The sequence below is a fragment of the Epinephelus moara genome, chromosome 2 (assembly GCF_006386435.1).
Source record: "Epinephelus moara isolate mb chromosome 2, YSFRI_EMoa_1.0, whole genome shotgun sequence".
Taxonomy (NCBI): Eukaryota; Metazoa; Chordata; class Actinopteri; order Perciformes; family Serranidae; genus Epinephelus; species Epinephelus moara.
This window is the reverse complement of record NC_065507.1, coordinates 40,327,804-40,352,294: the sequence shown is the minus strand read 5'-3', so window position 1 is coordinate 40,352,294 and position 24,491 is coordinate 40,327,804. Positions and strand designations below refer to the sequence as shown.

The following is a 24,491-nucleotide window of genomic DNA, read 5'->3' as shown; positions in this document are numbered from 1 at the left end:
CCACACCCATCTCGGCGCACCTCGGTCTGCCAAACTACCAAACTGAGCGCGCCTCGGGTTGCGCTGCTCGAAACTAGCTCTGCGCAGGGTTCGCCACCCTGCGCTGCGCCAGGAAACTAGAGCCCAATATGATTAATAAATTAAATAATGTGACAGTACAGCTGTGGATCAAGGAAAAGGTGAACTTAACTGTTACAAGACAAGTTTGCAAAATGAAGAGAGGTACTTGAATTTCCAGTGCAACATACTGAAAGTTTAGTAACAGGTATAAATTACAGTAAAAATGGTTGACATGAGTATCACAGTATAAAAATAACACTCAATGTATAGCTTTCAGTGCTTAATGCAGCAGTGTCTTCATTTAGTGAATAAAGTCCAAATCCTGGTATGGGTGAAGGAGTAAAAGCTGCCTTTACAGTTAAAGTGAGGATAGTGCCATGTGTGCAGATCCTTTCTGAAAAACACAAATTGTCCCCCCCAATTCTAAATAGCCTAAATGATTGAAATTGAACAAATGTATTTTCCGACTCCACATTCCCAATTCTAAAAATGAAAGTTGTGGAACAAATATGTTTATAAATATATTTTTCAACTCCACATTCCATCTCTAGCCTACTAGATTAATGAATGGATATGAATTTATTTAAATAAATCTGATTTTGTTGGGTCAACTTGTGTAACTTTTAAGTATTTATTGTGCTCTTAGAACTGTACTAATACTAGCATTACTGGCTCTGTAAAAACATGATCAGTTAGTTTAACCAAGCTCAGTTAGGTGCTCATATTCTGATAATCATCCATATCTACTGATGTATAAAGTAGTCCCATATACTGGGAGAAATGGAAGATGATAAGGAGAATTGGGAATCTGTGAGAGGTGAGAGATGATAACATGAGTGGACATAACAAGAATATGATTCTCTGTGTAGTGCTTTTTGAATGACTTGGTGATGGTGATGAGCCTCTATGAAATCGTGAAATATGCTGGCAATCTCAAGCACTCTGTGGGCATGATTTGCACGCTGCATTTAAAAACAAATCACAACTGATTGTGTCCCCCCCCAAACTTGTCATCAGATCTGCACCCATGGATAGTGCAATAGTCAGTGGAAAAGCTATTGCAGCAGTTCCTATGTATTAGACAAAAGGTGTAAAATGTACAGGAGTCATTATTCATTATAAGTCCTTGGGTGTGAGACAGTTTATATGTAGCTAATCTCTCAAGACAGATTCTGCGATTTACATTGTAAAGGAAGAAAAAAAAAGGTGTTTTTTTTGTTTGTTTTTTTGTTTTTTTACCGATGAATTTCCAGATTGATATGTAGCAGGCTCAAGTGGCCTTCACATGATAAGAACAACACTCTTCGCTCAACGCCAGGTGCGGCGCAGAGGTCAGAGGTAAACTCGGTCAAAGTTCAAATAGTCTGAGTGGGCGGAAGTTCGCTGCATAGGTCAGACTCTCATTGGGCGGAAAGAGCCACTCGCTGAAGTCCTGCCCTGCCACCTCCGGTTGTGTAGCAGTTTTCAACCATCCTTTACTAACTTTTGCTGTGTTTGATCTTGCGGGGATGTAGCCATTTTTCTGCCATGGTTCGCGTCCTGTAGGCAATATTTTTGTGGGCGTGTTACACCAAAACCTGTTTCCCCCCGGCAATATTTTTGCTGTGGCACCGCCAAGAACAATTGTGATTGGTTGAAAGAAATAAAAAAAAGCCGGGGCAGTTTTTCTCCAGTCTTAAAGTGAGAGTCGGCCCAGCCAGACCTTTCTTTTCTTGAGAAAAGTCTGGTGAGCGAGACTAAAGTTCAAATAATTTCAACTCTGAGCACAGCGCTCGGGCGGAAAATCCGAGCGGTGCACGACACCAGGGGTAGCGGTGCCGCTGTGTCAGGCGTTGCCGCCCTCTCCATAGACAAACAATGGGACAGCCAGCAAAAAGCGGTTTTACAGCTGATCTTGTGTAGAGGCCTTCACAGTTTGGGGGAAGAAGCTGTTCTGAAGCCTTTACATGGTAACAGATAGTTGGTTAACACTGGTCACTATGAAAGAGACAATAAGGCAATGTAATAATGTTAATTTACCCCAGTAACATCCTCTCTCTGACTAAATGATGTTCTTGGAACAGCATATATATTACATATATGATATATGATATTAACTATAATAACTGAAAATGATGACTGTATGAACTCTAAACTCTAATGTTTTATTATTTGATACAGCTACGGCCAACATGGGTCAGAGAGTGTCAAAGACCATGAGGTGGTAATACTGAAAAGTGTTACCAAGTGTTATATATCTATATCTATATATATATCTATATATATATATATATATATATATATATATATATATATAGATATATATAAATAACACTCACCACGAGGACTGCCACTGTAGGCTATGTACTGAGCTAAAAATAAAAATCCTTTGAAACTCAGCTTCAATGGGGAACAAACTGTTGGACATGAACACTTTACTGTTGTTGAAGAAATATAATTTCTCCTCATGGTGAAATAAACTGCATTGTTCACAAATAGCCCAGGAGTGTTAAGCCATGTGTGAGGGTGATGTACAAAGCTGTCACTTAAACAATGAACATATGTAGCCATAACACTGCTCAAAAACCTGCGGGCCTTGTCAGTCTTCCTCGAATTGGCAGCAGCCTTCCACCTGCATCTCTGGGTGGTGCCAGAAGATGATCTTCATGTCTGGATGCTGCAGGTGGAGGTGGTGCAGGTCCTCCTCTTTTCTGTGATGAGGTTGACACTTGGTACATCTCCCAGGTCATTCCCACCACAGTGGATGAGGAGAACATCCAGAGCTGCTCTGGCTCGTAGAGACTGCGTGAAAAGAGATAGAAGGGGACGTGTTCCACCTCTGACAAACTCGTTGATCATATGAGCTCCACACAGTTATCTGAAAAGACACTATTCCCTCAGTTTAGATGTAAAAAAAAAAAGTCTTCTGTATTGTTTTACACTAAACAGCAATAGAAAAGTAACTATTATTCACTTGTGTGACTTTGTGTGGGTGAACATGAAGTGATGCAGCACTCAGTATTGCTACATTTTCTGAAAGAGAAAGAATAAATCATTCCAACAGATGTTTTTGACAACTGTCATCAACACTGAAATGGACCTGCATGCAAAAAACAGCCTACAAACACTGACCATAACCAAACAATGTTAATAATAACACACTAATTAATCAATAACAGTTTTTGTGGTCTAACATTAACTGAATTAAGATCAATTTAATCTGCTGGCTTTTGAACGAGCAGCACACCAAGATGCCCAATGTTACAGTTAACCACCGCATTACTGCAGTTACGCTAACTACACACCACACACTTTAACATTAACTTACTCATGGTAATGTTAACTTCAGCTAATGCTACAGTAACATCACAAGGTTAAGATTACTCCTCTTATATGCAGGGGTGAAAGTAGTTTTAAATTCTTGCCAGTACTATTACAAAAACCTTCATTGCTTCATATTGTTCACCTCTCCTTACTTCATGCATTTTTAAAAAACCAAACAAACAAATAAAAACATTTCAATATTGTACTGTATCTGTATGGAGTAGAAAGAAATTAGAAACACTTCACAACATGTATAGTAAAATATTTGTTTTAATGTTTAGGGTGCTGGCATGTATGAAACCTTAATGAACACTTAAACCCATGCATGTAATTTTTTTTCCTCTCTTTTCCTCTTTACCTATTTTTCATTGTAAAAAACATTGATCAACCTGCAGTAAAATAAACTATTTAAATATTTGCTAATTAAATCACACTGACAGCGTTTGAGCCAACCACAAGAATGTGTGGAATTTCGTCGGTTTCATGTATTGTTTGTCCTGTTCCGGACAAACAATATGTCAAAAAACGCCGTTTTTTGACGTCCATGTTCCAGTTGTGGAAATCAAACGTCCCAGTACAATAAATCAAACGCACCCCAACCGCTGTGTTTCGGAATTAGACGCACATGCGCAGTCACGTACTGCTGAGAGTGAAATCCCTGATCGTTAGCTCACACGCAGCTTGTTCAAGCTGTTCTCTGTGTTGTTGAAATTAAACAACATAACATGGAGCATATCTGCTTATTATGCTACTGATTTTAATTGGGATATTTTTTGATGAACTGAATGACATTTAACAGAGTGTTGCACGTCTTGAAGGCTGGGCTCATAGGAGACCGCCCGACTCTCTCCCAGGGGAGGGGCTGGGGGAGAGAGGGAGATGTCCGGAGTCCGGACAAAGCTCCGCACGGAGCACAGACTGTTCAGAAGCAATTCAGAACTAGTTAAAAGCAATTAATAAACAGACAAAGTGGTGTTTAAAACTGCATATATTGCTAGCAGATCTATTTTCTGGCCTAAAGTGTGGCCGTGACTAGTTCTGAATGTGGGCTTTAGCAGACAGCCGCTCTCTTCTGTTCCTGGCACTGCGCACCGCCACTGAATCTTTAAGTGGTACGCTGTACCGGACCGTACCAGCTTACTTTCACCCCTGCTTATATGTAATATTTGCTAAATGTAGGCATGTATGCAATTAGCTAATGTTACTAAGATTACTTTAATACTTCTCTTTAATACTCTTATGTTCACCTCAAATTATGGAGGCTAGCGTTATGTGGCGATTTAGCGCGGCAAACCGGGTGCAGCTTTCAGTCAGGTTGCCAGTATAGGTGGGTGTGCGTAGTGTCCTCTGGCTCCCGCTTCAATCCCAAATGCCAAACTCGAGGCTTCAAAATGGCAGTCCACAAACTAATGGATGACGTCCATTATTTTTACAGTCTATGGTAAATAGTCTGCACCAGGATCAGAATCAGAATCGGTTTTATTGCCAAGTAGGTTTTCACATACAAGGAATTTGGCTTGGTGTATTGGTGCATAACAAAGAATCTAAAATATATAAAAGAAAATATAGAGTAATTAGAAGCGTAAGTATAAAAAGGAAATACTATAAACAATTAAATACAAAATCTGAATGCAAATAACAATAATAGTAATATAAAAATATGTACACTGTAAACATGAATAGGGTTGTGTGAAAATAACAGCTGTGCAAAGTACGGATGTGCAAAATCAACAGAATGCAGTGGCAGCAGCGTACCAGATGGTGATGGAGGAGGTGAGGATGGACTCAGTGATGACAGAGTAGAAGTGCACCATCATTGTCTTTGGCAGGTTGAACTTCTTCAGCTGCCGCAGGAAGTACATCCTCTGATGTGCTTTCTTTATCAGCTCCCACTTGAGGTCCTGGGTGATGGTGGTCCCCAGGAAGCGGAATGATTCCACAGTGTCGACTGGGAGTCATACAGGGTGATGGGGGTGGGAGGGGCTGGGTTCTTCCTGAAGTATACAACTGTTACGTGCAGCAGCCTGTGCTCTCTCTCTCCTGTCAGGCTTGTCTCCCTCCTCCCTCTGCCTGCTGCGCACCTGAGTGCAATCGGCACTCAGGTAGAGAGAGGAGGAGGGGATAAGAGGGACAGGGAGAGTAGACACAGGGCTCGGCACACGGCACAGACACCAGCACAGGTGGTGAGGAGTTTTTCCCTCTTTTACCCCTTTGATTTCTTTCCCCAAGCAGGTTTCCCCACCCCCCATGCTCATTTAGGAGCTGGGGTTTTGTTGTGTTAGTTTGTTGTTTTAGTTTGGGCTGGAGATGACCGGTAGTTACTTTATTCGTCTTTTTGTTTATTCTAGATTTAGTTCCTGTTTAGGTAGTTTAGGGGGAGACGCTGGGAGCGACGGCCTACTGCGTGGTTGGCCCAGCGTCTTCCCTCCTTCTGTTCTTTTTGGCCGGGGTCTCCAGTCCCTTTTGTTTCTCCCTTAGTTGTTTGTGTTTTGGTTAATACTTTGGGTTATAAAAATAAAGCTTGTGGGTAAGCTGTTATTTTTGGTGTGGCGTCCTCTTTTATATGTTGCAGCCTCCTGCCCCTATGGAGCCATGATTTCTGTGTTTGTATGGAGGCCGTAACATATTTGGGGGCTCGTCCGTTCGCGTTGTTCGCGCTGACGTTTGTAGGCTTTTTTTTGAGACGCAGTGCGTTGTTAACTGCTGGTGGCTTTTTGGCTTTTTGCCTCAGCGTTGTAACTGTGCTGTTATGTTTTGGTGCAGTTACTGGTGTCCGAGGATTGTATCATTGTAACTTTTTTCTTTCCCGGTGTGAATTGACGCGTGGCTTGACACCGCGGGTTGTTACTTTGGTACATTGTATTGTTTTGCCATCGAGTTGTATTGCTTACTTTTTGTGTGCTTTTTGTGATTTCTGTGCACACATTTTGGACGCCACTTTGGTTGTGCGGTGGTCTGTGCCGTTTTTCCCGTGTGTGCTGTGCCAGGGTTTTTTTTTCAGCCCGTCCTTTGTCCTTTTTAACTCTGCGAGATTTTTGCGATCGGTTTTTGTGCGAGTTCAATCTAGATGATTTTGTGGCGTATCCTAGCCTTGATAAATTACACCTTTGCACAAAACAGCAGTTAATTGTTGTTGTCGGTCATTTTGATATCACTGTGCCTAAACAGGCAAAGAAGCAAGTGATTAAATCCGAGTTATGGACTGTTTTGTCTGACAAAGGGGTTTTGCCTCCTGCCCCCACTGTGTCGACAATGAGCTCAGCTGCCGGACAACAAGATCCGGGGGAGCAGCTCCGTCTTAAAGAATTGGAAATCGAAATGCGTCGTTTATCAATTAAGGAAAAAGAACTTGAAAATGAATTGGCTTTGCGACGACTAGAGGTGGAAGGACAGCTTCGTTTAAAGGAGCTTGAGTTGAAGCATTCATCCTCACCCGGTGCGTCTCAATTTCAATCTGGCGAATTTGATGTTAATAAATGCATTCGTTTGGTCCCTCCCTTTAATGATAAGGATGTTGATAAGTACTTCGTTTTGTTTGAGCGTGTCGCAAACACATTAAAGTGGCCTAAAAACGTCTGGCCCTTGCTTCTGCAGAGTGTGTTTACAGGCAAGGCTCAAGAAGCTTACGCATCCCTGTCACTTGAGAGAAGTCTGGATTACGGAGCAGTTAAAACAGCTGTGCTGCGGGCATATGAATTGGTGCCCGAGGCATATCGTCAAAAGTTTCGCCGATTCAGGAAAAATGACAATCAGACTTATGTTGAGTTTGAACATGAAAAAGAAGCACTGTTCGATCGTTGGTGCCAATCTAAAAATGTTGATAGTTTTGATGATTTGTGCAATTTAATGTTACTGGAAGATTTTAAGAACTGTTTACCAGATAAAATCACTACTTACATTAATGAGCAAAAAGTATCCACAGTGTCTGACGCGGCGGTTCTGGCTGATGAGTACATTCTCACGCACAGAGATGACTTTGAAAAATCAAACTGGTCCTCTGAGCGTGGTACTCCTGTTGCCAGGTCCGTTGTTTTGTGGGGGATTCTCCACCAATAAAGCAACACGCGTATAGAGTCAATCCCGATAAGCGCCTCCGTCTACAACAGCAGGTAAATTATATGCTGGAAGACGATATCGCAGAACCCAGCTCTAGCTCGTGGAGTTCGCTGTGTCTCTTGGCTGACAAGTCTGATGGCTCTGACCGGTTCTGCACAGATTTTCGGAAAGTGAATGGGGTCACGAAGCCAGATTGTTATCCTTTGCCCCGAGTTGAGGATTGTGTTGATCATGTCGGCAGTGCCAATTATGTGACAAAGCTTGACCTGTTAAAAGGGTATTGGCAGGTGCCGCTGACTCTTCGGGCAAGGGAGATCTCTGCATTTGTGACCCCTGACGCTTTCTTACAGTATACGGTTATGCCATTCGGCGTGCGTAACGCACCTGCTACATTTCAGCGTTTGGTAAACACGGTCTTGTCGGGCTTGTCAGGGTGCGAGGCATATTTGGACGATATCGTGGTTTATTCGAGTTCGTGGGCCGATCACATGCAGCAGCTTCAGGCAGTGTTTGGAAGGCTGCGTGATGCAAAATTTAATCCGCATCAACGTGTGTACTCTACTATTGAAAAGGAGGCTCTCGCGCTTATCATGGCACCCAAACATTTTGAAGTTTATGTCGGCTCTGCTAGTGCGCCCGTTGTTGTGTACACTGACCACAACCCTCTTGTGTTTATTCATCAGATGCGAAACGCTAATCAGAGGCTCATGCGCTGGGCACTATTTTTACAGTCTGTCAATGTGGAGGTCCGGCACATCAAAGGCCGAGAGAATGTCCTGGCCGACACATTGTCCAGATGTTAGCGCGTGAATGATGTTCGCGGCGTTTTCCCCCCATTCACGTTTTTAGGGTGGGGGTGTTACGTGCAGCAGCCTGTGCTCTCTCTCTCCTGTCAGGCTTGTCTCCCTCCTCCCTCTGCCTGCTGCGCACCTGAGTGCAATCGGCACTCAGGTAGAGAGAGGAGGAGGGGATAAGAGGGACAGGGAGAGTAGAGACAGGGCTTTTGGCACACGGCACAGACACCAGCACAGGTGGTGAGGAGTTTTTCCCTCTTTTACCCCTTTGATTTCTTTCCCCAAGCAGGTTTCCCCCCCCCATGCTCATTTAGGAGCTGGGGTTTTGTTGTGTTAGTTTGTTGTTTTAGTTTGGGCTGGAGATTACCAGTAGTTACTTTATTCATCTTTTTGTTTATTCTAGATTTAGTTCCTGTTTAGGTAGTTTAGGGGGAGACGCTGGGAGCGACGGCCCACTGCGTGGTTGGCCCAGCGTCTTCCCTCCTTCTGTTCTTTTTGGCCGGGGTCTTAAGTCCCTTTTGTTTCTCCCTTAGTTGTTTGTGTTTTGGTTAATACTTTGGGTTATAAAAATAAAGCTTGTGGGTAAGCTGTTATTTTTGGTGTGGCGTCCTCTTTTATATGTTGCAGCCTCCTGCCCCTATGGAGCCATGATTTCTGTGTTTGTATGGAGGCCGTAACAACAACCATCTCCACTGTCTTAAGAGTGTTGAGCTCAGGTTGCACCAGCTGGTCAATCTCCCACCTGTAGGCGGACTCATCCCCCCATCCTCCTCCCACAGCTTTGGTGGGATCCAGTGTTGATAGTCCCGGTGTCAGAAACATGTCTCCCCAGCTTCACATGCTGCCTCCTGTCAGACAGGAAGTCAGTGATCCACCTGCAGGTGGAGTCAGGTACACTCAGCTGGGAGAGCTTGTCCTGTAGCAGAGCTGGGATAATTGTATTGAAGGCAGAGCTGAAGTCCACAAACAGGAACCTGGAGTAGGTTGATGGGGAGTCCAGATGCTGGTGGGTGAAGTGGAGGGCCATGTTGACAGTGTCGTCTACAGACCTATTGGCTCTGTAAGTGAACTGCAGGGGGCCCAAGAGAGGGTCGATGATGGCCTTGAGGTGTGACAGCACAAGACGCTTAAAGGACATCATTACCACAGAGGTCAGGGCTATGGGTCTGTAGTCATTAAGTCCTGTGGTCCTTGGCTTTTTGGGGACGGGAATGATGGTGGAAGTCTTGAAGCAGGCTGGCACATGGCCTGTCTCCAGTGAGGTGTTGAAGATGTGGGTGAACACCAGAGACAGCAGGTCGCTGCAGTGCTTCAAGGTGGACGGAGAGACTGTAGCCCGTTTTACACTGCCAGATTTTCCGCGAACGTTTATACACAGAAAGGCGGAATGGCGAGTTGATCCGAGACGCCCAATTTTTCACCTCGTAGGCCGAACCCTTTTATTCTAAACAGACCGAGGCGGCCTTCCGCAATGGGAGGGGCTGTTGATGACTTGTGGGAGGAGCTGTTGATGACGCCGCACGTGCGAGCCACTGGCGATGGATAAACAGGAAACAGCTGATTGCAGGAATTAGTGAGCAGCTGGTAGCAAGAGGGAAAAAAGATTAGCAACTGGGGAGACAAGGAATTGCTTGCCCTCCTTGCCCTCGCAAACGAAGAGGCGATTAACCGTCAGATGACAGGAACGGTGAGGAACGGGACGACTTATGAGAGAATCACTGCCTGACTAGCCGTGGCTTCCCTCCCACGGCCATAGGTGTGGGCAGTTGAGGGGGTGGCAGGCCCCTGCTGAGGTGGGGGAGGTGATACTGGTGGGTTGGAGCTGGTGGTCGCGGGGGATGGTGTCTGGACTGTCCAATTGTCTTTCAAATCGACAGTAAATCAACAGGATGTTTCACTAGCCAGCAAAAACACTTACAATGGAGCAGCGTCAGCCGTTGGTGCGAGTTGTAAACTGTAATTCAGCAGTAAATAATCAGCTGTGTGTCTGACTGTGGATGGTGGAAGTTTTGAATGGATTTGTGGAGTTTGTTAGTTACAGCGGTGGCATTTAGCAGTTAGCTCAGCTTGTTAGCCGCTGAACAGCAGCGGAGCAAGCGGACACTGGCCGTCGGACTTCACGGCTAATCCCTGCAGGACTCCACTCAGATGCTGACTCGAGAGGGTTTATGGTTTGATGCTGTTTGACAAGCAGGTACTGTAGGAGGCTCAGTTATCTGTGTAGTGTAGCTGTGTTGTAAGTAAACAGTCTGAACTCAGATCAGTTTTCTCTAACAGAGATGAAAGTTTAGTTTTAATCACCAACTCTGTGAGAGGACACAAGTTTAAACCTCTAGACTAACATGTTGCAGATTAAGAAAGAATTCTGGCTTTAATTACGTTACTTCTCTGCTTCTTAACAGTGAGATGGATAAGTCAGAGTTTACAATGAACCTGGGTACAAATCCTAGTTGTCTCGGATTAGTTATTTGTGGTGTCAAAGTTTTTTTCAAAGTATAAATAGAGAGATGTTGAGCTTTTTAAATAATGATCAGTAAGTGTGTGCTTGTAAATCACCCCTTAAACCTGTCAAACACTGCTGGAGAAATGATAGATTGTATGTGTGTAAAAATTGTTTGTAGTTATCGAAAATAACTGAATTAAATTTTATTACAACCTGTCAGAGTGATTTTAATATCTGATACATGAATTGGATTAGTTTATATAAAAAAAAACATACAGATAACATATTGACTAAAAGTTGACTTAAACATTTTGAATTTCCGTGGACTAAAACTAGACTAAAAATGTAAAAGATCAAAATGACTAGAATGTGACAAAAACTAATAAGCATTTTAATCTCAAGACTAAGACTAAGGGCCCTATTTAGATGGTCTAAAACGCAAAGCGCCAGGCGTACAGCGCATGGGCGTGTCCCAGTCACTTGCTAGTTAGACAGCGCGTTTTCAGACTGTGCGCCATGGCAGAGAGTCTGAAAGGGTTNGAGACTGCGAGAGAGAAAGAGAGCGCGCGCGCGCACGAGAGAAACGCTGTCAACAAATTGTAAATTATTCAATTTATTTTAACCCGGGAGGTTAGAGAGCCCAGCTCCCTCTCCAGCATCCTGAACCCCCCTGACTGAAGGTGCAGGAAGGGCTGGTCCCGTGGCTGCACCCGGGCCCGTCTGGTCTGGCTGCGCGCTGGCTGCGGAGCTGGGGTCATCCTCCTCCTCCTCCTCCTCCTGACAAGGTGATCTTCAGTTTTACGTTCTAAAAGCTTTTTTTTTTACATATACATTTGTACTTGTAGGGCTATAAGTTTACGTTTTTAGTTCACAGAAGCTGGTTGTTGTTGTGTTTATGTCAAAATAAAGTTTATCAAACGTTTTCACATGCATCATCAGCCCGTGGAGGTCTGCTCGCAGTTCCATATATTTGGACACTGCGAGCTTGGACCTTCCAGATTATGATGATCATTATTACTGCGATTACTACTACGGCAGTAGCTCAGTCCATAGGGACTTGGGTTGGGAACTGGAGGGTCGCCTGTTCGAGTCCCAATCCGGACCAAAATATGGAGCGTGGACTGGTGGCTGGAGAGGTGCCAGTTCACCTCCTGGGCACTGCCGAGGTGCCCTTGAGCAAGGCGCCTCACCAAGGGCAGCCCCCTCACTCTGACATCTCTCCACTTTGTGCATGTATAGGTCCTGTTTGTGCATGTGTGTGTCTTTCAGACCTGTGTGTAATTGACAAGCAAGAGTGAAAACATTGAATTTCCCCTCAGGGGGATTAATAAAGTAAAATAAACTTAAAACTTAAACTTAGATCATTCTGATTAATGACTGACGACTGACCATTAAGACGTGTTTCTGATAAATATTGTAATGTGCACAATAATAACCTTTCACATTGTAATCATATTTTTATTTGTTATATTTTGCATATGTGTGGCTGCTCCGTGTGTGTCTGAGCAGAGTGCACGCGCGTTGTGCACCCGCCTAGACACGCATATTACTAACTTGTTTAACAGTGAAATACTGCGCCGTTGACTTAAGACCAGGTTTTTGTTGGTCACTGGCGCATTTGCTTTTTACGTCACCTAACTAGCAACACGCCATGACTGCGCCTGACCACTCCTCATTTTTAGATCAACACACCCAGAGAAGCGCAAGTTCATTTGCTAGTTAGACGACGAGGGCGCATGGCATGAAAATGACAACTGCGCCTGCATCTAAATAGCAATGACACATGCGACATGGATAATGCGCCCTCCGCCGTCTGCTTTAGACCATCTAAATAGGGCCCTTAATCTAGAATAGCTGCCAAAATTAACACTTAGAGATTTTTAAGATATGTTATGATTGAATATTAGCGTCAACTAACTTTAAGCAGTTTCAATCTGACGAGATTGCTTATCTATGCCCAAGGGTAGTGCTCAGGAAAAGACCATTGAATCATAAAGATCACAAAGGTTCATCCTCTCAAAAACCCATATAAGCAGAATTGCATGGCATTCAGCCTATGAGATAAGAGCTGTATTTTTTTTTTTATAACGCTGATATGTTTGCATGAGGGTGGCTCTAAAGGAAAGCTCACAAAGCGTTCAGAATTTAAAGGGTTGATCCTCTGAAGAGCATGAATGTGCCAAATGAATTTCATTGCAATGTGACACTTACATTTTGCTGTTTTTTGCTCACAGTTAATAGAGGAAAAGCCAGAAAGTAATTGAAAATAGCAGGATACATCCTCAGGGGACCATCAATACGATGTTCTGACAAATTAGCCAGCAGTTAAGATTTCTTGCTATGAATCAAAGTGTTGGGCAGACAGAGACTGACTGACTAACATCTTCATGTCCTCAGCCTTGAAAAGCTCATATCACTCAAACCTTATATTCATTTCCTAATTTCCTGTCTTCTTTGCTGTCTCTGTCTGACACACTGACCTCCCCCACCCCACACACACCTGCAGAAGTAGCTCGTAATGACACCTGCCCTGAGCTTCCAGAGATCTCTAACGGCTGGAAGAGTACATCTCACCCTGAGCTGGTTCAGGGCACTGTGGTGACCTACCAGTGTTACCCTGGTTATCAGGTGGTTGGCGCCGAGCTGCTCATGTGCCAGTGGGACCTCACCTGGAGCGGCGACCTACCAAGCTGCGAGAGAGGTGAGTACAAAAACGCTGTTGCCACTACTCAATTATCCACTTGAAAGGGAAAAGATGGTAGATAAAAGCTTAGGGTGTCCATTTTCCTCCTAGAACCAACAAGGAGTTACATGTAGGACACAATATTAGTAAATCATTTCATATCCAACTAAATTTACATGTCTATTCAGTTTTAATTTCACTCAAACCATACCCTTGAACCAAGGCAGATTCTAAGTTATCTTTGAAAGTTGAAATTATATAACATTGAGATTATGGACATGAGCTCCATCACCTTACAGGTAACTGTGCAACACTGACTGTCACAGAACAGGCATAAACCCACAAGCACAACTCAGGACAGCAAGTTAGAGCAAGTCCAAAATCTTTAATCTGGTAAACAGGCAGAGTTGAGAACAAGAAGGCAAACTTAACCAGGCAAGAGGCAGGTGAAGAATCAGAGTGCAGGAAATCAGGCAGGCATGATTAGATAGGTAAGTACAAGAAATACTGGAATTCTTGGTGAGATGCAATAAGACAATCTGGCAAATGATGAGTGGAAGACGGATGGTATATATGTAAGAGATGTAAAGGGGGAAGTGAGTAGGATTTAATAATCATACCAATTAAAGGACAAGTGTGTAAAATTTAGGGGGGTTTAGTCACATGTAGCAGTGAAACAGATTGCAACCAGGAGCTGAACCATACCTGCCAACAGTGGGCTGCGAAAAAGAGGGAGATTTTCTGGGGTAACAGCTGGAATGGCTGGATGGCCCGGGGGCATTGTAACAATGGATATTATTATTATTATTATTTAAGGCTCATTAAAAGTCATTTGTTTACATATTTTTATTTATTGTATTCATATGGGCACATATAACCCTACACCACAAATGAATACAATAAATACAAATATGTAAACAAAATGACTTTTAATGAGCCTTAAATAATAATAATATCCATTGTTACAATGAAATGTGCTACAATGTACATCACAAAATGTGTGTTAAGTGCAAGTGCAAATATTGTGTGAGTGTGAGTGAGTGTGTGTTGTGTTGAGGAGCCATCATTGCCAGGAATACCTTTATCAGAAAGAACAGGAAGGAGTCTACAGTCTACTTGAAGGCAAACATGTTGAACAGTAATAACAACAAAACAACAACAAAACAGTGCTGTCAACAAATTCAGAGTGAAGTAAAGTCTCTAAACCCCACACCTCTGTCAGACGGTGTGTGTGTGTGTGTGTGTGTGTGCGTGTGTTTGTGCCTCCGACACACCTCTCAGCAAGAACGAGCCGATGTTAGCAGTTCCTCTCTGTGCCTCCACTGCCTGTGTGTGTTTGCTAACATCGTTTTCCCGCCGTGTTCCCCACTAAAGTCTGCCCGACATAGCTTGCAAAATGTGTGGTACTTTCTGACCTGGCTAGCAACTAGAAAAGGGAAGGTCTGGCACCAAGCAGGCTGAAATTTCGATGCATACTTTCATTCATTTTCAGTTTGTAATGTTCCGCCTCGAGCTTGGGCATGGACTTGAGCTTGAATGTGCGCGGTCAAGCACAGCACGCACAGCACGTCGGGCGGGGCCGTTTGGGTTGGGTTGCCAGGTACTACGACACACGAAACACCAATTTGACTCATATCACTATGAAATCGGGAGAATAGCGGGAGAAATTATCAATCGGGAGCAGGGCCAGAGAAAGGGTTAAAAATAGGGAGACTCCCACGTAAATCGGGAGTGTTGGCAGGTATGCTGAACTATCCACAGAGGTCTCTTTTTCTCCGTAACAAGAGGGCAAGGTGATTTAAACCAGTAAAAACACTGACATACAACTGTTTCTTTGAGGCTGTTCGGCTTGTCGGAGACAGGCCGCAAGCCCGGCACCTGCGAATGTGCGCTCACCTTTTTTCATTTATAACTTAAAATTTAGACATTAAAGAGGTTTTTATCGTGAGTCAGTTTATCCACAGATGTCTCTTCCTCTCAAAAACAAACAGACCCAGTGATTTAAATTGGTAAAAACACTGGATAAAGCAGTTTAATCTTTAAAAGAAAATGTTTTTGAATGCTGCTTGCTGTGGAGGGGCTGTTAACAGTGTTCGAGTGGCTATGTCTAGAGTAGCTACCCACTCCCTATGTGGATTTTAACGGTTCATTCTGAAGTAGCAAAAATACATTTTTTTTTTCAGGTGATTATACACTGTAAAAAACATCTTTATTATATTCAGTTTCTGCTAATGCATCCCCCTTAGTCCCACACAATTAACAATTAAAATTTTAGGAATATATACAAAGTAAAAAATAGCCACCAATGCCCCAAAGGTTATATAGTCTGGGTCTCCAGTGGTATTAAGGTTCTTTTACAAGGAAGAGCAGCATGGGTCTCCAAGACTAGACACAGAAGTCAATTAAAATAGAAGTTAAAAAAATAAAAGTTTATTTACACTCTGAAATAGACCATGACAAGACTAGGTCAAAACCAGTGCTGGGTAAGATACTTGGAAAATGTAGGCCTAGTGAGCTAAGCCACCAGTTACTCTACATCAAAATAAAGTTTCACTGCACTGAATCTATCCCCTGGGAAATGTAGCAAGCTAAGTTATTAGAAAATGGCAAAAGTAACTTGCCACTTGCAAAGCTACTTTTATTTTTTGACTTTATGTCAAATCAGCATTATCTTAGTGAGAAGAAAAACTGTCAGCCAAACAAATGGGCAGGCAAAGAAATGCTCAATAGAACAGTTTATTATAAAATAACAGACTTAAATAAAAAATTTCTTCTTTTCTTTGTGACATTTGAACATGTCCTCCAATAACATGACATCATCAGTCTCTCTCTTTCTCTCTACTCTTCCTACTTAATGCATTTCTCTGTCTTGGCCTCTTTCATTAGGCTATCTGGCTCTGTCAGTGATCAAAAGTAGAATTCCAAAATATATTTTTCACTCAGTATAAACCATAATAAATAAAAGACCATCATATAAACAATAATAATAACGGACCTAAATGAAAACTTTTCTTTTTTGGGACATCAGAACATGAACATGTCCAGCAAATAACACATGACATCAGTATGTCACTCTCTGTCTCCTCTCTTCCTTCTAAATACTGTTCTCTGTCTCTCTGGCTCTTTTCTCAGCCCTTGTTGAGTCTATTTCTTTAGTGTTCATTGCAAATCCACTAAACATGTACAGTCTATGGGCAGGACACATGAGAGTCACATCAAGAAGTGCAATGTAGCCAATCACTGGCAGAGTAGGGTGGGTCTTGCCAAGAAAAGCCAATAGCAAAGTAGCAAGCAGAACAAACTGAAGGATTAGTATGTGATGTCATGCAGAAGTGTTTCCCTCGTCTAATGCTTCAGTGTGGTGCTGTCACATTACTTCCTCGGTTTTATTATCCTTTATGCAGACCTCCAATTTAAAAGAAAAATCTGCTGCACTTCAGAGCTTTTCCTGCAAAAAGAGCTTGTAACAACTAATCAGTTAAACACTATAGAAAAGCTGTTTGACTCAGAAAGTAGTGACGTTACCACCATGCTACTGAGAAATGTAGTTAAGTTAGCAATGTCGCTACTTGTAGTGATGCTACTGCCCATCACTGGTCAAAGCCTAGTATATGGCTGGACCTTTTAAGAAGCGCTAGAGGGCTTTTATGTTGAAATGAAGACTCTTAATTTGTAACAGGAAGTGTTTGGCATATACTCAGTTAGGGACTTCTTGTGGACTCCCTTTTGTTGTGGTCCAGCCCAACATTTCATGTAAATACAATACAACATGAAGAACAGCAGGCCAAACTGAGACACAGTCACACAGCAGAAGGAACCTGCTTGCTCTGGAGCTCTACCCACTAATCAAACTTTTTTTTCCTCTGAATTGAACACAACCCTCTTCTCCCCTCCTTAGCTGCAGTTGTGGATGCACATCCAAACGATACTGGTGGAGGCTGCACGGCCTTTGGCCATTATTAGAGCCAAGCTCCGCTGTAAGTAGTCAAATATGATTAAATAAGGGCTTGTGTCATCCAGACATGACTGTTCCCCAAACAAATTAATGAAGCGATCCTCTCTTTTCTGTGTCCAAAACTGCCATTTTGTCAACAGTTGGCTAGTTAGCTAGCATAGCTCGCTAATTCCACCACACTTTTATTCTAATGCTACAGAAAATGAGCCGAACAGAGTTGTCAGTCATCTTATAATAGCAATCTGCTTTGACAGGAGTGTGTGGCTGAAGCCTTAAGTTGTTAAATTTTACTCATGTAGTGGCTTGCTAGTTAGCAGCTAGCTTGCTAATTCCACCATGCTACCATGCTACACTGGTTCCAGACAGTGAGGAATACAGTGATACAGGACTGTCAGCATCCACGGTTCTGTCAGCACCTGTTCATTACAAAACAGCAATGGCCAAAGAGAAATATTCTAAAATGTCATAAAAATAAAAAGGAAAGTAAAATAAATGAGTCTCGAAAGGATTCTCAGGAACGGAAGTCCAATTAAAGTTAAGGTCCACTTAAAAGGAGGGAATTAATGTTCAAACTCTGGCATTTATGCACTTCTGATCTTAAACTTGGACTAACCTGGGCCTAGCGCTGCTCCACTTTACCTATAAATATCCTCCTGCGGGAGGGGAGATCCTCCCCTCTGGCCACGCTATTTGGCACCATCACCATCCTGCTCACAGGGGATTGGTTCGGTCAACTGATGTTTCCCAAGTGGTCAGAAATGATAAATAAATAATAAATTTTGCACCATATCACAAAATTCCTGCAACAACGTATGAGACATAATTGAGCATGAGAATGGCCCATCATATACCTCCATCCTTAGCCCCTATACACTCTAAACTTTCAAAGTTTGAATAGGCACCTAACCAAAACATAATAATTTTTACAGATTTATAACCTGACACACAGTGCTGAGCTGCATTGCAGATTGATCTCAAGGTTCCCAGCTTTCAGATGACATACCACTTCTATGTGGCACATAGCCTACTGTTAAAGTCCCCACAATATCCCCACAAGACACCCCCTCACTCAACCCAACCCAAAAACATGAACAAAAATGAGTTTGTGAGATAAACTTGAGAAGACTTGTTCCCCAGTCAATGTTTTGTTCCTTGAACTCCTTCAAATTCAAACCTGTTTGAAGAACAATGAATTGCCCAGCAGATGTAGATACATAATGAATTACATATCTACCTATAGAAAGAGAAGGATAAACAACTACATAAGCAGCAACATAACCATGCAAATAATTGTGTACATAAGCAAGCAAACATACAAGCAAAGGGGGCAGCATGCACCAACAGCCAAGTAAGATATAAACAGGTACATAGACATGCATACATGATACATATAAGCATATATAGCAACATACAATGGCAGAGAAATGTGACATGCAATGCAAGGAAATGTCCAAGCTTAAAAGGAGCAGGAGCAAGAAAAATCCATGTAAGGAAATGGCCATGCTTATCATGAACAAGAGCACTGAGATACCTACATACATAAGTGGAACTCAAAATGTTAACTGTACTGGTATTAGTCTATGCACATCTGATAATTAGTATTGTTGAGCAAGTTACTCTCAAAATGTAATATATTACATATTATGAGTTACCTTCATTTGAAAGTAATAAGTTACTTTACAATACAACTCCTTGGTCGTGTGCAACCTGTAAATCTGCAGGCGTTTTTTTGTTTGTTTGTTTTGTTTTGTTTTGTTTTTCATGTTGTCAAACAAGGGAACAAGTCTGCCAGTGTAGGCCAATTTGTGTGAGAGGAGGAAAGTCTGGGAGTTAGTGATAAGTTAACTGCAAGAATCACGTCATCTTCACTCATCAGTAGGCTTGTTGGAGATGGACTGCGCCTTGCTTGGAAAGTGGACGAGAGCAGGCGGCTGCAGCGGAAGGCGGTGACAACAAGCTGCTGTCAAGTCGGAGGCTGAATTCAAATTTCCATCTTCTGGACCTGCAGACTGAGCCCTCACGGACTTCAGTTGTACGTTGTGTGACGTATTACTGTCATCATGTAAAGTCTGTGAGGGCAGAGACTACAAGCGGCAGATAGACAGCCCTCAAGACTGTTTTACTTGTTTCCGTGAAAACGGTCAACTATCGCTGCTGTCATAGTCATATACATGCCATATAAGCTGATGAATAGTGCCTACTCATCTGTTCCTGCAGATAACAAGATATGTAATTCCCATGTATAGCCTTCTTTTGTGACTAAACAAAAAAGTATTAATATATCTCTATATAACATACAGGCTACATGTATTCAAAAACAGAAATGTTTTTAAATAAGGACAGGACTATACCTCAATAAATTGGGCATTACTTGCATACATTACAATAATTAAAATATTATCAGACTCATATATCAGTTCATTCTCAGTCTCCAATTGTTTTAATTATGATAGATTAATTAGTTAAATTGCTGTACAGGCTTTGTGTAATTTATGTACATAGTTCAACCTCCATTTTACATGAATTCTCATGTAAAGCAGCATCATATCAGTTTGCTGCTGCAGAGCTGCTGAGCAGACCTGTCGCCTCAACTACACGGGCTAAATAGATTGTGTCCGACTAATAGGTTGATATTTTCAGGGAAAAAAAAAAAAAAAGACTACCGCTTTAATTGAAGATCAGTCAGATATAGTCAGGGCTTCACATCTGTACATATATTATTTTAAGAATGCTCTTATCCCACTGACCACAAGTCTCTGTGATGCTAAATACTTCAATAATTAAAAACAGCCCAATGTTAATATTCAGTAGACTACATTTAGTTTATGATACAGTTAAAATTGCCAAAAATGTGAATGATTGCGTTGCAGGATGATTTAAGGTGTGCCCCTAAATTTTCTGCTAGTGCTTTTTCAATTTTCAGTCAGGGGCTTCAGTGCTCCTGCTAAAAAAAAGTTAGTCTGGAGCCCTGCAATATTATTCTCTGTGTAAAGTATTAAGTTACATATTACACTACTTTTACATTACTTTCACCAAAATGAGCTCAGAAGAACTATAGATCATTTTAAATGGATGAGGGTCATGTTGTTTCACAGCAGGTAATCAAAGCACAGAAGCTCCAGTTTATTACAGTTCATTTCAAATCCAGTGCTGCACAGGTCTGACCCATTCATGCATTCACATACAGTGGTTACCACTTTGTATTAAAATCCCCTGCTTATATTAATGATAGTCTGATGATATAGAACGATTAAACATCCTAGACCTTTTTAAATAAATGAATAGCCTTGGACACAGGGAGGGTCAGGCAGAGGATCAAAGTCTGATAATTATGAGAAACAGATAAATATTTGTGGCCTATGATATGAAACACAATATTGAGGTTAGCACAACAAACGGAATGGCGTGTGAGTCAGTCATGACGAGTGCAAATAAATATACCGGAGCTGGAAGTCCAACCTGCCGGTTCCTGGTGTGTCAGTCAGCTACGGCAGCACTGGAGAGAGAGTTATGCATAAGAACGGAACTGTGTGCCGGTGTTGCTCTGCAGTTGTAGGGAATGAGAATGGAAACATATCCAACACATACTAACATCACCCAGATGTGCCAATCACCGGGACAAGAAAAAAACAAACTCCAGCTCCTTATCCCTGCTGCTTTCTAGCAGCCTTAGGACGCAAAAGCAGAATGGGATACATTGTATGTCGTTATATTAATAGAAACACACTGAACATGATAACGCACAGTACGGCATGACCCAGATGTGCTGATCATTGGCACCCTTCAATGATGTAGTCTGTAATGACATGACAAGACACAATAACATTTGGATGATATTTTTTCTGGTGGTGCACTGGCAGAAGTGGAGGGGTGTGGATCAGTGAGGATGAATGAAAAATGATATCAATAAACAATTTACTTCTGTTATTGATACATGATACATGACACTGTAAATGTATTAATATTACTCAAAATCCAGTCAGTGAGGTGTTATATAAAACGTAATATATTTATGTAAGCTGTTACAGTATGTGATTCCTTAACTCTCATATTGAGTTTTTTTTAACTAGCCTATAGTGAAGCAGCTTACTGTAATAGCATTAATAAAATTAAGTTGTAGCTTTTGTTTTTGGTGTGCCACAGTGGCACCATGTGGCCACCCCTATGAAAAATTTCTGATGGTGCCACTGGTTCTAAAACCAATTTACAATCGTACAGCAGAAACCAAAGGAAGTAAGTTAGGGCAAAATGGCATGACTTGGAAAACAGGCCAAACCAAATCTATTTGTCTGGTTTTCATTAGGCTATGTCTGTAAGCAAACACACACACACACACACACACACACAAAACAAGCAGCAGCGATGCCTCACTGCCAGTGACCAGCCCCACTGGCAGCAGACGGGGACCTCGGCTCCAGCATGGCTGACTTCCACCCTGTGATTCTGGCCTAGCTGGCCCCTCTCCTGCTGGAACCACAGCAGGCCTGACTGGATGCCGGGACAGACACAACTCATTTCTTAATCCCGCCTCTGTGGGCTCATGTAACCTGGCTCAGACAAACAGAGCTGGACTGTCTAATATTTTCTTTACAAACAGAGACCCCTGATACTCCTGATAGAACTGAATTATAGGGCTTTTAATGCTCTGTACTGACTTCCAATTCAAGCAGAGTAAGCAAAGCTTCTGTTATAAGATCCAAATATCATTTCCATAATATCATGAACATTTTGCACATTATGCGAAAAACTTTTAAATTCGAATCACTGGTTTGCTACTATTTTAGCATATGGCCCTTTGTAGCCAACCAATATTTACTTTGGAGCCCTGGTCACAAGGTTGCATGTGTCTTTAAGCTATGCTCAACAACCAAAGAGCAAGTGCTTTTAGACTCCTGCAAGTCAAACTTTCCAGTGTTTCACAAGAAAAATGAAAGACTAGAAAAGATGTGTATTTTTTTTCCTTTCTGCCTTCAAAAGTCATCAAAATAAACTAGCAGTCAAACAGCTTTCTATAGGGAGGTAATCCATTACTGTGAACATCATACTTTCATTTGTCACTGTAGTAATGCTGTTGAAATGCCTGTGGATTAAAATACTTTTGCTGAATTGCAACTGCTGTGGCTACAGGTAACAATTATGGGACAGTGGTAACTATTGAAACACAGTAGTGAGGGTGGAGGACTCTCCTCCAATAACCTCAGAAGATTGCTTCACTTGATGTGTTAAGTAGGGAGCACAACTCTGATCGCTGCCTTTTCTGGAGGTGTGGAGAGGGCTTTTGATCAGGTAGAGTAGGGTTTTTATTACATACTCTGGAAACTTTTGGATTTGAAAGCAGATTCAAAAATTGTATTACGGTGATATATGCAGAACCACAGGCTTCAGTTCTTACAAGTTTTTTTTTTAAGCATCCACTTGCAGTGGCAATTTGATCCAACCCAAGGATTCGAGGGGTTAAAACTGGAGGAAGAGAGCACAAGTTCCTTTATAAGGACAACATTTTGTGGCTATCCTCTTCAGCCCTTTCGTCACTTATCTGAAACATATTCAAAGATAAAAATTAATTAGCAAGTTTGAGCTGATTGTCATTGGGAGATAATTATTTCACTGCAGTTTAGATGGATAGATACAGGAATGTATCTGGAAAGATGAGCATTATTTAAATGGTAGTTGCACCTCAGTTTAATAATATTTCAGTGATGGTGTCAGTTAGCATTTCTCCACTGATTTTTAAACAGTTTAATCAGTTAATTAGAGACTTTCTGTGGAAAGTTGGCAAAGCCCTGGAATAATTCAATAATACATAGACACAGAAAGAAAATGAGCTTGCTGCCCCCTGTGGGTCAATAGAGGCATTGTCACACAAAAAAGCATCAAGCACACACAGCAATATGATTTTGGAACATTTAAGGGAGACATGGATAAAACCATTTAAGCTGTCATTAAATATAAGCAAGGACATTCTTCAGTCTGGAACAATCTTCAATTTAAATAGGGAAAAAAACATCATGGTTGGATGAGAATATAAGGAGCGTGTCGGGCAGACATTTTACAATCCTTCCAAAGATGATAAAAGGGAATTTTGGAGATATCTACAAATTAGGAGCTGCATAAAGAGTTTGGCGTTATTTTAAGTAAAAATGGGAACAACCTATTTTAAATTTAAAGAGTGCATAATCAGCCTCAGTTTTTATAATATCATGGCAAAAACTCTGAATAGCAACTGTGAAAATTAAGAGATCTTGATACTAGGGATGCGTGATATTGGTTTTTTTTTGTCGATATCCGATATGTAACAACTTATTTGGCCGATAACTGATACCAAAATTGCTATATCCACTTTTGTCCCCGCCTAATATTAGTGAGCATCAAGGCTCTTCTGTGGTTTAATTAACATGATATGCATGCACCCTCTTATCACAATGGCCCACCAGCAGATGGAGACATGAAATACAATGCTTTTCAATGTAAGTAATATTCATTTGTTGTGCAAAATAAGAAAAAGCATGCTGGCCCATTCCGATGTTTCATTTTAAAGCCAATATCGGCCACCACAGATGACGTGCAATATTAATGTGCATCCCTACTTGACCTAAATATAAAAGAGGATATATGGAAAATCATGGTGTCTGATGCTGGGTGGTCAGTTGACGAAGCAACGAGCAAATTTACACACTGCAGAACTATACAATTATGTATGTAGTATTTTCGTTGTATGTTTTTATTCTGTGAAGCACTTTGTGCTGCATTTTTAATGTATGAAAAGTGCAATACAAATAAAGTTTGATTTGATTTGATTATGATATTATTATTATTATACATCAGTTAAACTTGAATTGAATTTGAGAGCATAGGTGTACATTTAGGAGGGGACATAGAGGACACATCCCCTTCAATATTTAGAAGTGCATTGGTCCCCCCAACCATGGCATAAGGTAGCTACCACGAGCCCCAATGCATGCTATTGTGACAGACCCAGTGCTTGTAATTACTACACTGAACAAAAATATAAACGCAACACTTTTGTTTTTGCTCCCATTTTTCATGAGCTGAACTCAAAGATCTAAAACATTTTCTATATACACAAAAGACCATTTCCCTCAAATATTGTTCACAAATCTGCCTAATCTGTGTTAGTGAGCACTTCTCCTTTGCCGAGATAATCCATCCCACCTCACAGGTGTGGCATATCAAGAT

At 41.7% G+C, this 24,491-nt stretch overlaps 1 protein-coding gene across 1 annotated transcript in view; it reads left to right on the top strand.

Moving 5' to 3' along the window:
• Positions 1-24,491, top strand: part of LOC126397119 (seizure protein 6 homolog) — a 475,464-nt gene that overhangs the window by 416,961 nt on the left and 34,012 nt on the right. The window contains exon 11 of the mRNA XM_050055639.1: positions 13,163-13,357. Within this exon, the coding sequence (XP_049911596.1) occupies positions 13,163-13,357 (195 nt within the window). The remainder of the gene's footprint in view (positions 1-13,162; positions 13,358-24,491) is intronic.